The 16,042-nt window shown below is 35.2% G+C and overlaps 1 protein-coding gene across 5 annotated transcripts in view; it reads right to left on the reverse strand.

Annotated features, from left to right (window-relative positions):
• ABCA5 (ATP binding cassette subfamily A member 5) overlaps positions 1–16,042 on the reverse strand; it is a 71,550-nt gene that overhangs the window by 22,341 nt on the left and 33,167 nt on the right. For all 5 annotated transcript variants that reach the window (XM_046675874.1, XM_046675872.1, XM_046675873.1 and 2 more), the window contains 8 exons: positions 14,777–14,867; positions 14,449–14,588; positions 13,417–13,536; positions 10,433–10,634; positions 8,098–8,267; positions 5,391–5,518; positions 4,838–4,975; positions 1,983–2,096 (listed from right to left, as the gene is read on the reverse strand). In XM_046675874.1, coding sequence (XP_046531830.1) covers positions 1,983–2,096; positions 4,838–4,975; positions 5,391–5,518; positions 8,098–8,267; positions 10,433–10,634; positions 13,417–13,536; positions 14,449–14,588; positions 14,777–14,867 — 1,103 coding nt within the window. The remainder of the gene's footprint in view (positions 1–1,982; positions 2,097–4,837; positions 4,976–5,390; positions 5,519–8,097; positions 8,268–10,432; positions 10,635–13,416; positions 13,537–14,448; positions 14,589–14,776; positions 14,868–16,042) is intronic.

The following is a 16,042-nucleotide window of genomic DNA, read 5'->3' on the forward strand; positions in this document are numbered from 1 at the left end:
TGAAATAAATATGAGCATTGAAAAAACAAAAGACAACTTTCGTGCTTAACGAATTACAAGAAAAAAATACAAATTTCAATATAAGTTTAAAAACATAAACCAAGTCAAATACAATTATTTTGGATAATCCATGCTTTTGTCATTCACCTATTGCTGGTGGGAATGTAAAACAGTGTATCCACTCTGGAAAACAGTCTGACAATTTCTTATAAAACTAAACATGCAATCACCATATGATGCAGCAATTGTATTCTTGGGCACTTATCCCAGAAAAATGAAAACTTATGTTCACACAAAAATCTGTACACAAATGTTCAGAGCAGCTTAATTCATAATAGTCAAAAACTGGAAATAATCCAGACCCACACCATAGAATACTACCCAGCAATAAAAAAGGAATGGACTATTGATACACACAAATTGGATGAATCTCCAGGGAATTATACTGAGTAAAAAAAGCCAATCCCAAAAGTAAATATGCTGTGACTCCATTTATAAATTCTTGAAATATCAAAATTACAGAAATGAGAAACAGATTAGTGGTTGCCAGAGGTCAGGGAGCGGGTCGGGTGGGGATCTGGGCTTGAAAAGGGCAATAGGAAGGATCTTTGTAGTAATGGAACTATTCTGTATCTTCACTGTATCAATGTCGCTATCTTGGTTGTGATACTGTAGAGTAGTTTTGCAAGATGTTATTATTGGGGTAAAGTGGTTAAAGGATCTTGTATAATTTCTTGCAATCTAATAGGAGTCTACAATTATCTCTAAAAAAAAATTTGAACTGAAAAACAAAGTTGAGACAAAAAAAGAGAAAAACACAACTGTCAACTAAGTTTTATATTTGAGTTGTGGGAGTTAAGAATTATTTTTATTGTTTTTATACTTTCCTATATTTTCCTATATTGTTTTTATATCTTTCCTATATTTATATATATTTATAACAGAAAAATTGAACATATTTTAAAAATAACTTCTGAAATTAATGTATTACTTTTACACTAAAGAAAATTACTAGGGGCTGGCCCCAAGGCCGAGTGGTTAAGTTCGCATGCTCCACTTCAGCGGCCCAGGGTTTTGCTGGTTTGGATCTTGGGCACAGACATGGCACCACTCATTAGGCCATGCTGAGGCGGCGTCCCACATGCCACAACGAGAACGACCCACAACTAAAATATACAACTATTACTGGGGGGATTTGGGGAGAAAAAAAAGAAAATTACTAAAAGATATAATTTTCTGCTATGAGGTTTAACCTTATTATCCATCACATTGTGTAAATTAATTTAGACAAATTTGCTTCCATTAAGCTAATAAGAGACATACCGAGAATGAAAATTTTGATTAGAGGAGGAAGAGAGAATCTCAGCAGAGTGGAAGAGTGGAAGGCTTTGAATAGCCAAAAGACTGTACAAGATCACCGTCAGCCCACGGATATCAAAACAGAAAGGGGCAGAAAAGATGAAAGAACACCAAAGAAACCTCTGGACACATAGCAATTTTTCCCAGGCCCTGATGATCACAATCATTTTTCACTTTTTTTTTTTTCTCATTTAGCAAAAATTAAGTGCCTTATACATTCAATAAATTCTACTAAGGGTTAAAGAGGAGAGGCAGCTTAGTGTACCAATTAAGAACATAAGGATCATAGTCAGTTCCTAGATCCACTACTTAAACAAGTTGAGTCAACCTGGGCTCATTAGATGAACACTCCCACCCTTCCATTTCGTGACCTATAAATAAAGTGGGTAATATAAAATTTACTTCACGATGTTGAAAAATTAAAAAATATAACTTTTAAAGTACATGGCACAGACTCAAGTAATGATCGTTATTACTATTACTAATAAATGCATTTATACTCCATTTACTTACTCCTGAAATAATTATACAGAAGTCTTACACTCACGCAAACAGGTTTTTTTTTTTCTATGACATTTCTTATTGGCAAACTATACCTGTAATTTTTTTAAGTGAGTCATTACCTTATGATTCTCTGCATTTTCCATGGCAAAGTAAGGTGGCATTGCAGTAACAATGATTCCAAGTAAAGCTGCTTGAAAATACAGCTCAATTTTAAAAACTATGTCTGTAATTTCCTGAAAGACAACCAAAGAATAAGAAACAGAACTGAAAATCACTTTATATCCTCTTAGTACTTTCTAAAAAAGACTATCAAAACTACTGAAGAAACCAATTAGGATATCTATTCTAGGCATAGTCTATAGAAAAGAACAGGTGTCAGAGGTAACAGGCAGTGAGCTACAGGACCAACTTTGCCACTTATTAAATAGCTATATGATCCAGAGCAGATGACCGTACTTCCATTTTCATATCTACAGCACAGAAAAATATGGCATATAAATTAAGATTCACCATTTAATTAAAAATAATAATGTGCATGAAAAGCAGTTAACATGTCCACCAGTGGTCTTATGCAATGAATATGACCATCTCAGAATAATCTTTGATGCCTTCATTGGTTGCCTGGACTATGAACCAGCTGGGATCTTAGGGACCTCCTTTTCTCCACTGGGAAAAGCTGCACCCAAGCTCAGCTTCCTATGGAACTAGAAGCTGCTTCTCTCCAGCATGGGAGACTATAATTCCCACAGACCCCAACAGTCCTAACTGCAAGAACCAGGTACAGACAGACAAACTAGTAAACAGCTGGCGTCCCAAGTGCAAACTATCCATTATCAGGAGCACTTCATTATCCCCTACTCTCAACAAGGCCTTTTTCCTACCCTGGTTCTGTAAGAAGATATGCCCATGGGACAGGGAAGGACTCTGCACTAGAAAAGAACCCACACCATGTCTAGCAGACACCCTGGCCGTGGCACACTCCTCCACAGCATAATGTGGAAACAGGGCATCTTGCTGAGCCTCCCCTGCTGAGTTTTTAGCAATAAAGCCAATTCCTTAATTCATGCCATATGACACTGTAGAATTTGTCCCAAACCCTGGTACACTATAATGGAAGACCCAGATAGAACCAACAAACATGCAAGCTAAGTAGTACAAGAAGTGGAGATTAATGAGACTACAGTTGGAGTCAATCACACAGACTCTGATGAAGGAAGAAAAAAAACCGTGGAACATTATTAAGACTATATCTATGAATAGTGAGTTTTAAAACGTCTCATTTCTTTCCCCTGGTTTTTAAAAATGGTATGATTATATGTCAGTGTTTGATGGAAAGTTGCTAGATCTTTTGTAATAGTTATGGATACATACAAATGCAGTAACATCATAAAAACATGTACAGGAATTATAATTTTGAATTGTGGTTGTTACTTCATGGAGTAGAAAGGAACAAGACGGGGAGGATATACTGGAAGCTTCAACTGTATCTTTAAAGTTTTATTAAATAAAACATATGATAAGATATTAACATTTGAAACATTTAGGAAGTAGATACATGGCTGTTTATTTTCTGTAGGCTTGAATTAGTTCACAATAAAATCACAAGGGATGATTTACAACTTTGGTGATTTCAACATCACCTATGCACTGGTGATTCCCAAATATTTATTTCCTGTCCAGAAATCTCTCTGAATTCACCCATCCAAATGCCTAACATGTCCATCAAGCAAATGTCACAAGGATAGGCAACAACTCCAAATTGAATCAGTATCTCCATTCCACCAAAACAAAACAAAAATCTCTCTTCTGCCTATGTTCTCAAAATTGGTGAATGGTACTACTATGCACATTACCCAGAAGTGTAAGCAATATGACACCTCTCTTCTCCTCATCTCATCTCACAAATGCAACAGTGATGAAGTATGTCACATATTTTTAACTCTATCAGGATTGTTACTGACACTGCATTAATTCAGACACTCATCATCTCCTCTCATCTAAATATGTAGTAAAAGAACCTCTGATCTGATTTATTTAACCTCCTTTCCTCTCCTCCACCTCAATTCCCCCCACAGCAATCTCTCTCCACCCTGGTGCCAGTGACCTTTTTAAAATGTAAATTTGATGTTACTTTATCCCCATGTCTAAGTATAATTATAACAAGAAGAGTACTAAATTAATCTTTGATGTGATTTACACTTAAACATGGCAAAAGATTACAGTAAACTAAAGAAGTTTGGGGTGTATGTTACATAGCCATAGAGACAGAAAGTAGATTAGTGGTTGGCTAGGGGTAGGGGAACTTAGCAAGTGATTAACTAATAGGTACAAGAGTTTCCTGGTGGAGCGATGAAATATAGAAACGATTGTGGTGAGGGTTGCAGAACTCTATGAACATAATAAAAAGCGCTGAATTACATACTTTAAATGGGTGAATTAGTGTATGAAGTACATCTCAATAAAGCTGTTAAACAGTACAGCAATAGAAAATAGAAAATGCTATAACACAAAGGTACTTGTCCATTGATTTTTCAATATATGAAAAACAAAACATAAGGATTAAGAGAAAAATGTTGAGTATTCTTCTGGAGACTTAATTTTCATATTTATAATCCAACAGTCCTATCTGGAGGAAAAATGATTCTCTGGGTGACTTCTCAAGGTTCTTTCGATACCCCAAGTATCCAGATTTTAGATGAACAATATTCATTTTTAACTTAATTTTTCTTCTATTATTAATATAAAAAATACTTACATGCTCTACAAAAATATCAGTACCAAGACAGAAGCTCTTTGGCCCTGAAGTAAACTAATACGGGGACTCCTGAACCCAGATGTAAACCATCCCCAACTCAAGTTTTAAGAAGACTAGGAGACATCACAAGATGAACACCTACGGATTTCATTTGTTATTATCACTTGGCTTTTTATAGTCACTATATATACACACACACATTTTTTTAAGATTGCTTACTTGAAAGAACGGGGTATTCCAGACCTGGATGCTTTCAGTCACATTTGAATGATAAAGATAGTAGTTACTAATGATATTCATCAATACGGGTAAAGAATAAACCATAGTACTGTTGAAAACAGCAGTAAAAACATAGTCCTACGATGTAAAAAAATAGAGACTTATTATATACCATATATAAGTAGATACATTGTTGCTATGTACCAACCTTTTCTCACCAACTAAGCTAATTCTCACTAACTGTACTAAAAATTGGTTCAACAAATCACAGAAATAATATTCAATAAAGACAGATGGATAAAGACAACCTAGTTTGAAATCTACAGATATTTTAAACAAAAATATGACACAAAAATAAAATTAAATTCTTTGTAGATTTATATATTGGTCACCCATAAGGGCATAAAATATATTATAAACACAGCTAGCTATTTCCAAAAGTAAATTCTAAATTTCCAACTGAGATCAAATCAGCAAATCATTAATTTTAGAGGAAGTATCTTAATCTTTTACAACTTTCATATGGGTATTCATTCACATACATTACTCTTACCTTTTCTGAATACATCACATTTAAAGCTGCACTATGGGGAGCAGCAGATACATAGTCACTGTCATTAAACATCGTTATCATTATGTCCTGGTTTGTGAAAAAGCTAATAAGATCACTGATATCAGAGTCTGGAATTAGAAAATAAGCAAATAATAAAGAATCAGTTTAAATGAGAAACAGACACAGGCTTTTAATAACATTGGAAAGAGTTCTTTTTAAAAAAATATTTTATCTTGATTAGATAAGGTGTGATTAAGAACACTGGCCCTGGAGCCAGTCAGCCTGGATTCAAATCCAAGTCAATAAAGACACAGGCCTTTAGAGCAGAACATGTAGCACACAGCAATTATGCAAATTCTAGCTGCTGCTGCTGCTGCTACTACTCATATTGAAAGTTTATCTGACACTCACACGAAATTTGGTTACATAGTGAGAATAAAAATCTACCTGGCAATTTTATGTAACAAGATAACCTACTGGGCTCAGAAAGGGAGAAGCCAGGGTGTGGAGTTAGGTAACATCACTCCTTAGGGGATTTCTGTGTGCTTTGAAAAGACAAATTTTAGAAATGTCAATTGTCTGAAAATATTAAAACACATACAGGCCTCTATCTACATTCTTTACGTTGCCTGGAGCCAAGGGAAAGATTCTGAATCCTGTCTAAGGTTCAAATCAATACCAACATGTTGATGAACAGAAATAGTTCCCCCTGCACCATCACAAAAGCCAGGATGCAAGGAAGGACAAATGAGACTTTTAGAGAAATCAAAATCAAACAAAGGAAAACACTATGAGTAACTGAGTAGCATGGCAGGACGGATCAGACTCAGCACCAAACTCGAGCGTCAGAGAGAAGGGTGCTTCTGGTGGCACTACATTTACTCCTAAGCTAGTGCCTTAACTCACCTCTCACCTCCAGCTTGCCAGAGTAGCTCTGTACTCTTGAGAAGACAGCTATGTTATTAATTGAATGAACTGTATCACCTAGGATACAAAAAGCTCCGCAAGGGGGGTAAGATACCACCCAATATATACACACAGAGGCCAGTGGTTCCTAAAGTGGCTTCATTTAGGACAAATAACAAGGCCTAGGAAAATATGGGATACAGGTAAGCAATTCTAGAAACACTAAAAAACAATAGAAGGGATAAAACTTTGAAAATATTAGGATTTCTGCAGATCAGTGAGAGTGTACTCAAAGTAGAAAGAGTTGAGATACATGTACAATTCCCCAAACACAAAAAAAGTCATAATATCGGAGTATAAGGCTCCACGCAATACTATGTTTTAGCAATATGAAACGTATATTAAAACCAAAAACAAGAATTCTAATGAACGAATAAATTGCAAAACATAACATTTTCTATTCAAGAGCAGTTTTCTATCACTAAATGCCTTCTCCCTCCAAAAGAATAAAAGTTACACAGTAAACTGAGAGCCAGATTTTAAAAGTGATGATTTTAAGAGTAATTTATAATTATCACTACCTATGATTATTGTTTTAACACTGGGCAAAGCTCTGCAGTTAATAATAAATCAAAAATAAAAGATACTAGAACATAGGCAAACTTTTCAGAAATGTTAAACTCCCAAGAGTTTGTGAGTATAGAAAGGGTTAGATGAAATTCAACTAACATATTTCAGCAAGATAAGCAAACGAAGCTGCTTATTTTTTTTGCTGTAAATTTGCCAGTTAGTTAAGCTTGATTTTACTCTTCAAGAAACTTGGGACTACAAACTAGCTATGCAGACGGAAGATGCAGGAACAAGACATCAGGTATTAATGAAATTCTGTATTAGGTTTTAATATTCTGAAAAGCAGAATCCTACGTCAGTTTTTTTTAACTTGTTCAGAGCCTTGCTCAAGGCCACATGCTTTTAATTCTTTTTTATATCTGACAATTATGTAATAAGAATAATCAATAGCCCTTCAAAAATACTCATTACAAATTTAATGTATTTGATTGTAATATTTACATCCAAAGCAATTTTTCTTAATTCTAATTAATTTTTCAGATAAGTCGTTGAAGAACTATTTAAACACTTCTATTTAGATATATAACTGCATAAATATTACATACTGTAACTCTTTCTAAAGAGGGTTTATTGGGAGCCGGCCCCGCGGCCGAGTGGTTAAGTTCGCGTGCTCCGCTTGGCAGCCCAGGGTTTCACTGGTTTGGATCCTGGGCGCGGACATGGCACCACTCATCAGGCCACGGTGAGGTGGCATCCCAAGTGCCACAACTAGGAGGACCCACAACTAAAATATACAACTATGTACTGGGGGGGTTTTGGAGGGAGAAAAGCAGAAAGAAAAACAAAAAAGAAGACTGGCAACAGTTGTTAGCTCAGGTGCCAATCTTTAAAAAATAAAAGGGGTTTTCAACTTCTGAAGTTTATTTTGCTCATCATTAACTTTGAGATGAAACATGCTGCTCTGAGAATATGTTGATACTATTAAAAAATGACATTTTATTACTACAAGCAGTATAAATCAGAGTATTTTTAAAAACTGTCATCTACACTTATACCAAAATTTCATCTCTGTAATATATCACTCAACATCATAAGGAGATTTTTTAAATTTAGACTGTGCAGACTATACCTTTACCTTCATAAATTTCTGAAGTCCCAATCTCTGACCTCAATGTACCCCTCACCCCCAAGCCCTGACCCACACACATCACAGACCTTCACACACTCTCACCAGTAGAATTTTGAAGAAGCAGAGTTGTTTTATATTTATGAGGTTTATCTCCAGGTTTTAGAAAATATAAGTCTGGACCAAGTTTGATGGGAACCACAGCATTTTTAAAGGAGCGATGCACCAAAAACATAAAAATCTGAACTGCGAAAAAAATTAAAAGCAGAAGCAACCTGGAAGGAAAAAAAAAATACAGCTCAAGATACATTAAAATATAAATCTATAGAAAAATATTCCCTCACATGACAGTTAAAAGGTACTCATTAAAAGAAAAAAAAAAAGGAAAGAAAGAAATGAAACGAAAAAAATAGCACTTGGGAGAATTTCTGCTCTTCAAAATGATCTCATGACAGTATTGGACAGAAAGCCAATATTCAATGACAAAATTAAAAGTTATAAAAACGTATGTTGGATCAGAGTCACCCTGAACTTTTTATAGCATATGTAAACTTTTAACTTTTGAAGAACCAGACATTATATCACATTTACATCTTTATTCTCCTGAAGGAACTATTTCCTGCCCTCCCTCTATTCTAACTATTTACTCTCCACATATTTTAGAAAATACATGATACAAAAATATTTTAGATACAGGAAAGAAAAGAAAAATACAGCGAAACTTTGATTATCTTTGAACTTCATCCTCACCACATCAATTTCCATTGCTCCTCCAGAGGCAAAACAAGATATACCACAGTCAGTTATAAGGCTCATCATTTGCACCCGGTCAAGCACATAACTCTATTATCCATTCAAAATGCCCTTCTATCTGGAAGGCAGTATCCTTCTATCTTACCCTGCGACGTATCTCTACATTATGATAGCTGTCAACAAGTGGGTTGAGAGTTTAGATTACCACACTAGCATTTTTTAATTTTCAGAATCCCTATAATTTTTTAAAAACTATTCTTCAATTGTTTTAAGTACACCCAAACTAGCATTTCTAAAAGCATTCTGCATTGAACTCTAGTTCCCCAATAAGTTAACAGGTGTTTTAAGCTAAAAAGAAAAACGTCATGGTTAAATGATATTTGGAAACTCCAGGCTATACAAAGTTGAGATAATTTCTTTACCTCTCGAGTATTTTTATATGCTAATGAAAAACTCTTTAAGAGAGGGAATATGAGATACAACATTTTCTAAATGCATAGATAGTCAAATGCATACCTGACCACACAATACTTTTTGTTATGAACTGAATGTGCCACCCTCCCTCAAGTTCATATGTTGAAGCCCTAACACTCAATGTGATGGTATTTAGAGGTGAGGCCTATGGGAGGTAATCAGGATTAGATAAGGTCAGGAGGGTAGGGCTTTCATTGATGGGATTAGCGCCCTCTGTCTCTTCTCCTGTGCGTGCAGAAAGAAATCATGTGTGCAGACAGCTGGATGGTGGCCCATCTGCAAGCAAGGAAGAGAGTCCTCACCAGAACTCCACCATGCTGGTACCCTAATGTCATTTCTAGCTCTTAGAACTGTGAGAAAATAAGTTTCTGCTTTCAAGCCACTCAGTCTATGTTATTTTGTTATGGCAGCCTGAGCTAAGACACTTTGCTGTTTTTCAGGCAGTATTTTATGAAAATAGTGTTTAGTTAAATAAACTGACATACTGATTTAAATAAGTAATTTTCTTTCAGTAATTCTGACACTAATAAATCAGATACAATTCTTTGATATTGAATAAATTAGGGCAAAAAAGCAAATGAATTCAGCATATTTCAAACATAACAATACTCTTATTCTTGATTATTAAGTTTTATTTATACTGCCATTTTGGATCTAACAAGATGGGTGAGTAGTATATGAAAGTATTAATGTTATCTCCAAGTAATTCAGTGCCTAGAACCCCCTGGGAACCTAACTGAGAGAGGCAAAGCTAAGTTGAAAAGATGTCATTTTGATCCCAGTTCTACTAGCTATAAAGCCTTCCTTATATTTCAGCTTCTTCATTTGATAAGATAAAACTTACTCTTCCTGTTTACAACAAGTGGTTATAAATATTAGTAATAGATGCAAAATAATTGTGAAAAATATAAATGCAAAATAAAATTTAAATACAAAGACAATAATTCACAAATTACATAATTAGAGAATATTTGTCACTCCCTCATTTTACAGATGAGACAAAAATGCTAGTTTAAAAAAAGAGTAAAGCTCTAATAGTATTCAATGAAATTACTAAAAGCATAATTTTTTTCTCAGACATTATGAAAATACAGTTTTAATCTTTCAAAACTACATATATTTACTTATAACAACATTTAAAAAATTAAGATGGTAAATTCAATTCGTCTCCTTAAAAAAACAACTCATCAGGCGGCAGAGTGATTATACTTACACTGATCTCACTGATTTACTTTCACGTTTCAAGGTAAGGAAATGAAACTTGGCTATTGTGTACACCTGCTGTTTCCAAAGGCTCATGGTGCTCACTCGAGAAGCCTTGGTTTCAGAAAGAATAAGTAAGCTCTGCTCCATTTCATCGAAAGATTTTGAATCCATTTCTTCTTCTGGTGGCTGCTGAGTAAATACACTATAATCTATTGGCCAAAACAAAACAAAAAGATAGAAAATTATGATATACGCCTTAAAAGGATGAAAACCTTTCTGAAGCATGTAAATTTTAAAGAAGTACACATCTGGTGGTGATGTAGGACAAATGGAACTCTCATTTACTTTGGCAATATTATCAAAACCGCACATATGATTATCTTATGACTCAAGGAACCACGTATTAGGTATAAACCCAACAGAGATATGTAAGATTTGTACACAGGTTAACTAAAACACATACAAGAACATTCTTAGCTAGCACCCTACCCAGAGTGGCCATAAACTGGAAACAACTTAAAAGTCTATCAATAGGTAAATGAATAAGTTATAAAATACTCTGGCAATAGCATAGTGCAAAACAATGAAAGTGAACCAACTACTGCACAGTAGTTTGAATCTTACAAACATAATATTAAGTAAAAGAAGCCAGAAGCAAAAGAGGGATGCCATATGACTGAATCCACTAAACCAAAAACAGACAAAATTAATCGATGGGATAGAAACCAGGATACATTATTTTTATAACAGTGATTCAATTTAAAAGAGATGAAAATTGGCTTCAGTATGATGAGGGCCACAAAGAGGGATTTCTTAGACTTATCCTAGACTTAAAAAATGAGTAAACATTGGGCTGGCCCCGTGGCCGAGTGGTTAAGTTCGTGCGCTCCACTGCAGGTGGCCCAGTGTTTCGTTGGTTCGAATCCTGGGCGCGGACATGGCACTGCTCATCAAACCACGCTGAGGCAGCGTCCCACATGCCACAACTAGAAGGACCCACAATGAAGAATATACAGCTATGTACCTGGGGGCTTTGGGGAGAAAATGGAAAAAAAATAAAATCTTTAAAAAAAAAAAATGAGTAAACATTAAAAGTTTTAAGAGTGAAATGGAATACTGCATAAAATAATATTTAAGTACAACCTGGTTATCCCGGTATCTTACCAACCTAACAGTTTAGATGAATGACTTAGTAAGATGAACAAGTTCAATTCCTCTCTTCCTCTGATACAGTGGACTAATCAAACCAAAAAAAGGGTGCTAAAATATTTTATATTAGAATCATAGTATTCAGGGAGTATCAATTTACCTTCTACAGAATTTGATGTACATTGACCTTTGAAAAGTAAAATGATTAAAATAGGCCAAACTGAAAGCAAGCCGATGTTAAACGTAAATTTATTCTGCATGGTAGACTTAAAGGTACTACAGAAAAAAGCCAGCAACACCTAGACAGAGCAGACCCTTCACATCTTTATCCCACTATCCAACATTTCTAGAAACTACTGTATACCTCAAAATATTCAGCACCACACATACAAGCATCCTCTCCATGTAATTCTCTTCCGTCATCCTAAGTACTACAAATATCTTCACTGATAATGCGTTCTACATCGTGACCTCTAACTTCCTTTATTTCTTCTATTCCTACACCTTTCTCTCTACTCAATTTCCTCACACTGGATGCATGCCCAAATTTAATACCTTGTTATTCTCCAACTGTCTAAGATCCAAAATTTGTATGTGAACTTTCCCTCTCCGACTACAATCTGATATGATGTCCTCATCATAAACTCGAGTCTTCTCTTTTCTCCATGTTTGAGAGAAACATCTCCATTTCCTTCACTCTCCTGACCTACCACGGCAACCATCTGGCTAAGCTTCAATTTAAGAAAAGTTTCCTCAACTCACATTCTCTTCTTAACCTACAGACGCACTGAAATTGTTCTTGTCAAGGTCACCACTGGCTTCCACACTACCAAATTCCTCACTGTCTTCTCTTCTACCAAACCCATCTTTTCTGTTCTCATCTTATTCTTCACAGCAATCAGCAAATAACTGGTACCATTTGTCTTGGCTTTTACATCCCCTTTTGTGAAGAAAGAAAGAACAATAATTGCTCCTTTACAGCCCTTTTTAGCCCTTCACTGCTCAACCTCAGGGCTGGGCCCTCTACTCGTATCTGTACCCTCTACGCAAGTGATTTCATTCAATCCCATGGCGCCATCTATATATGAGTACCTCCAGAATTTGTATCTCCAGTCCTAACATCTTCACTTAACTCTAAATGTGTTCATCCAACTGCCCACTGTACACCTCCACTTGGCTATCAAACAATATAGCCAAAATTCATGCCTGGATTCCTTCTTTCCACAAACCTGCTCCTTCCCAATTCTCAGAAAATGGCAATTCCATTACCAGTTCTCAGGCCAAAAGCTTAGGAAATATTCTTGATTCCTTCCTTTCCCCAACTCCTAATACTTAATCTATCAGCAAGTCATCACCAGCATCACTAATATAACCCAAATCTGTTCATGTTTCCCCATTTTCACTACCATCCTAGCTCAAGCTAAGATTAAGTGTAACAGTTTCCTAACTGGTCTTCCTGCTTTCACACTTCCTTTACAATCCACTCAACAGCCAGAACGCATTTTTTAATAATGCGAATCAGATCATGTTACTCCTATGCTTTAAAACTCTGAAAAATCTACACCTACTTATTTCTTGCCATCCAGGTCTCAGCTTAAATATCATCTCAACAAAGTCCTCCCTGAAGATACAATCTAAGCTATCTGCCTCCTAAGACCACCCCATTATTTCCTTCATAATTCTAATCACTATCAGTAAATATCTCAATAACTTATCTATTTACCTGTTTATTTCTGCCTTTTCTTCCCCAAAATATAAATTTCACATGCTTACATAATTATTTGTCTTATCCATTATCTATCTGGTTCACTGCCTAAAATGTTGTGTTCGTTTTGTTTTTACCTGCTTGGTCAATTTCTGCTTCAACTTCTAACTTTAAGAATACATCTTCCAAAGTCGTCATGGAAACACCATAAGAAATAACACCCAAATTTGAATGAATATCTAGATCAGAAAATAAACCTAAAAGAAAAATATGAAAGAATGTTGTATAGTTAAGCATACTATCATGAATTATCCTAAAATATCTTCTAAAAATAGGATATGACTAAATTTACACTGCTAGCACAGTGGTTCTCAAACTTTTTGGTCTCAGGACCCCTTTAACATTGTTATAAATTACTAAGGACCCCAAGGAATGTTTGTTTATGGAAATATATCTATTAGACATTTATCATATTACAAATTAAAACTAAGAAATATTTTATAGACAGAATGATAGACAAGGTACATTAAGTTGGCATCTGTACTTCAATCCAGCTAATTAATGATTCATATTTTTTTTCTTCTTGGAAGAAACCAATTAAACTAACAGAAAATTTCTATGTAATCATGAGATAAATGCAATGGGAATTCTGCAGAATATCTACATAATTAATATCCTCTTAAGAGATCCCTAAACAGATAAAGGAGACTGAGTCTGAGTTTCTGATTATAAAGCAACAAACTAATGCTACAATTAAAATAATTCCAGGGTTTACCATATAATCATATAATTCACTGTGGAACCATGAAACTGGAAAAGAACTTGAGGACATACACAAACAACTATAAATGAGTACACATCTTATTCCCAGGAGGCCTACAAGGAAATTATTTCTTTCTTGACAGCAAAGCAAACATAGTTATTTACTTAATACAGTAGTTAGTTTCTTGCATGCTGTTGGTAAAAAAAACAAAAACAAAAAAACCCCACACACATTAGCTTGTATTTCTGATTTTCAAAAGTAAAATAAAGCAGAGACAAAATATTAACTCTGGCCACCTTGGAGCTGTAAATATTACACAGAAAACTAAACAAGAAAGTAAATCAAGTGAACTATTTCCAGTGCAAGATCCTAGTTCAAAGACCAAGAAACTGCAAGTAGGTAATACCTGAAAATTTGTCCATGTCCTTAAAAGGCAGACTGTACACAAGCTGTTGGTCATTCTGTTGTAATAAAGTAGCTCCAGGTATATGTTGTTTAACCAGAGAAGAAAGAGATTCCGTGGCACAGTATCTGTCTATGTACATGCTAGAGAGAATCAAAAATCACTTTTTTTTATGATTACTCAGTAAACAACCAAAAATAAATTCTGAATGTTTTAAGTTAAAGTTAGTGCCATAAAAAAATGGGCAAAGCACATTATGGCAAACACTAAATATATTAACAGTAGACCAAGAATATAATAAAGAATAAAGTCAATAAAGAATGAATGATACCTCAGGCGGTAGCCAATCCCCCATTTACTTTTGAGAAAAATTGAAGAACCAACACATTTCAACATTCCTTGTGATATGACAGCTTTCCTATCTGTAAACAGAGATTTGCATTTCAATTTTTGAGTTAGTAACAGCATTAATAATTGGCATTTATATTTTATAGATTACTATATGAGATGCCAATGCATTAGCTCATTAAATTATCACAATAACCTTAAGAGGAAGGTACTAGATGATCATCACCTATTTTTCAGATGAGGACACTGAGGCAATGAGGAAATATACAGTTTGCCCACTTTTCACAAGTGACGAAGCCAGTAATTGTACCCAGGCAGCCTGTCTAGAGTCTACTTTCCTGATACTGCTCCAAATATCTCCTCTTCCTAAAGGGCTTACTAATGCAAGCACGTTCACAATTTGCTTTACAACCACGTGTAAAAAAGACAAAAAAACAAAATGCTAAAAAAAAAAAAAAGGATACTGCTGAAAAGATGAATGATATGCCCAATTTCTTAGATTATATTATAAACAAAGAAGTTAATCTACATTTCAAACTCTTGAATCTTGTCACAGTTATTAAAAATTCTGTTGGCTTAAATCTGGATTCTTTATATGTGTGTATGTGTTTAAAATTGTGCAGAAAACAGTTAACATAGCAGGTCTGAGACTGTTATTGTCAGAATGGCACGCTTACAAGGCTGGCCCTTGACTGGGGTCTGGAAACCTGGATTGTAGCAGTGTTCCCACCATGCCCAGAACAAATAAGGGTGCTTCACTGTACCTAAACTGTACAAACAATGTAAATGACGGTTAACACCTGCTTTCCTTCTGGGAGTCTGGAATTTCAGTATATGCCAGGCAGAGGGTTCCTATACGAGCAGCACCTAACAAAAATCCTGGGGAGAGCCTCTAATGAGCTTCCCTAGTCGACAACATTTCACACGTGTTTTAATGTGTGAATTTAACAACTCATTGCTAGAGGAATTCTGCACATCCTGTGTGACTCCCGTGGGAGAGGATTCTTGGAAGTTTGCGTCTGGTTTCCTCCAGACTCTGTTCCACGTGCCTTTTCCCTTTGCTGGCTTTGCTTCATATCCCTTCAGTCTCACTGTAATAACTCATACCTGTGAGTATGACTATGCGAGTCCTATGAGTTCTCCTAGCAAATAACTGAACCTGGGGTGGGCTGAGGGACTCCCCAATACAAATATATGTAATTTTTAAAAATTTTAACACTTTTTTGTGAAGAACACACACCTTCTTTAT

This window comes from Equus quagga, chromosome 11 (genome assembly GCF_021613505.1).
Source record: "Equus quagga isolate Etosha38 chromosome 11, UCLA_HA_Equagga_1.0, whole genome shotgun sequence".
NCBI classification, from domain to species: domain Eukaryota; kingdom Metazoa; phylum Chordata; class Mammalia; order Perissodactyla; family Equidae; genus Equus; species Equus quagga.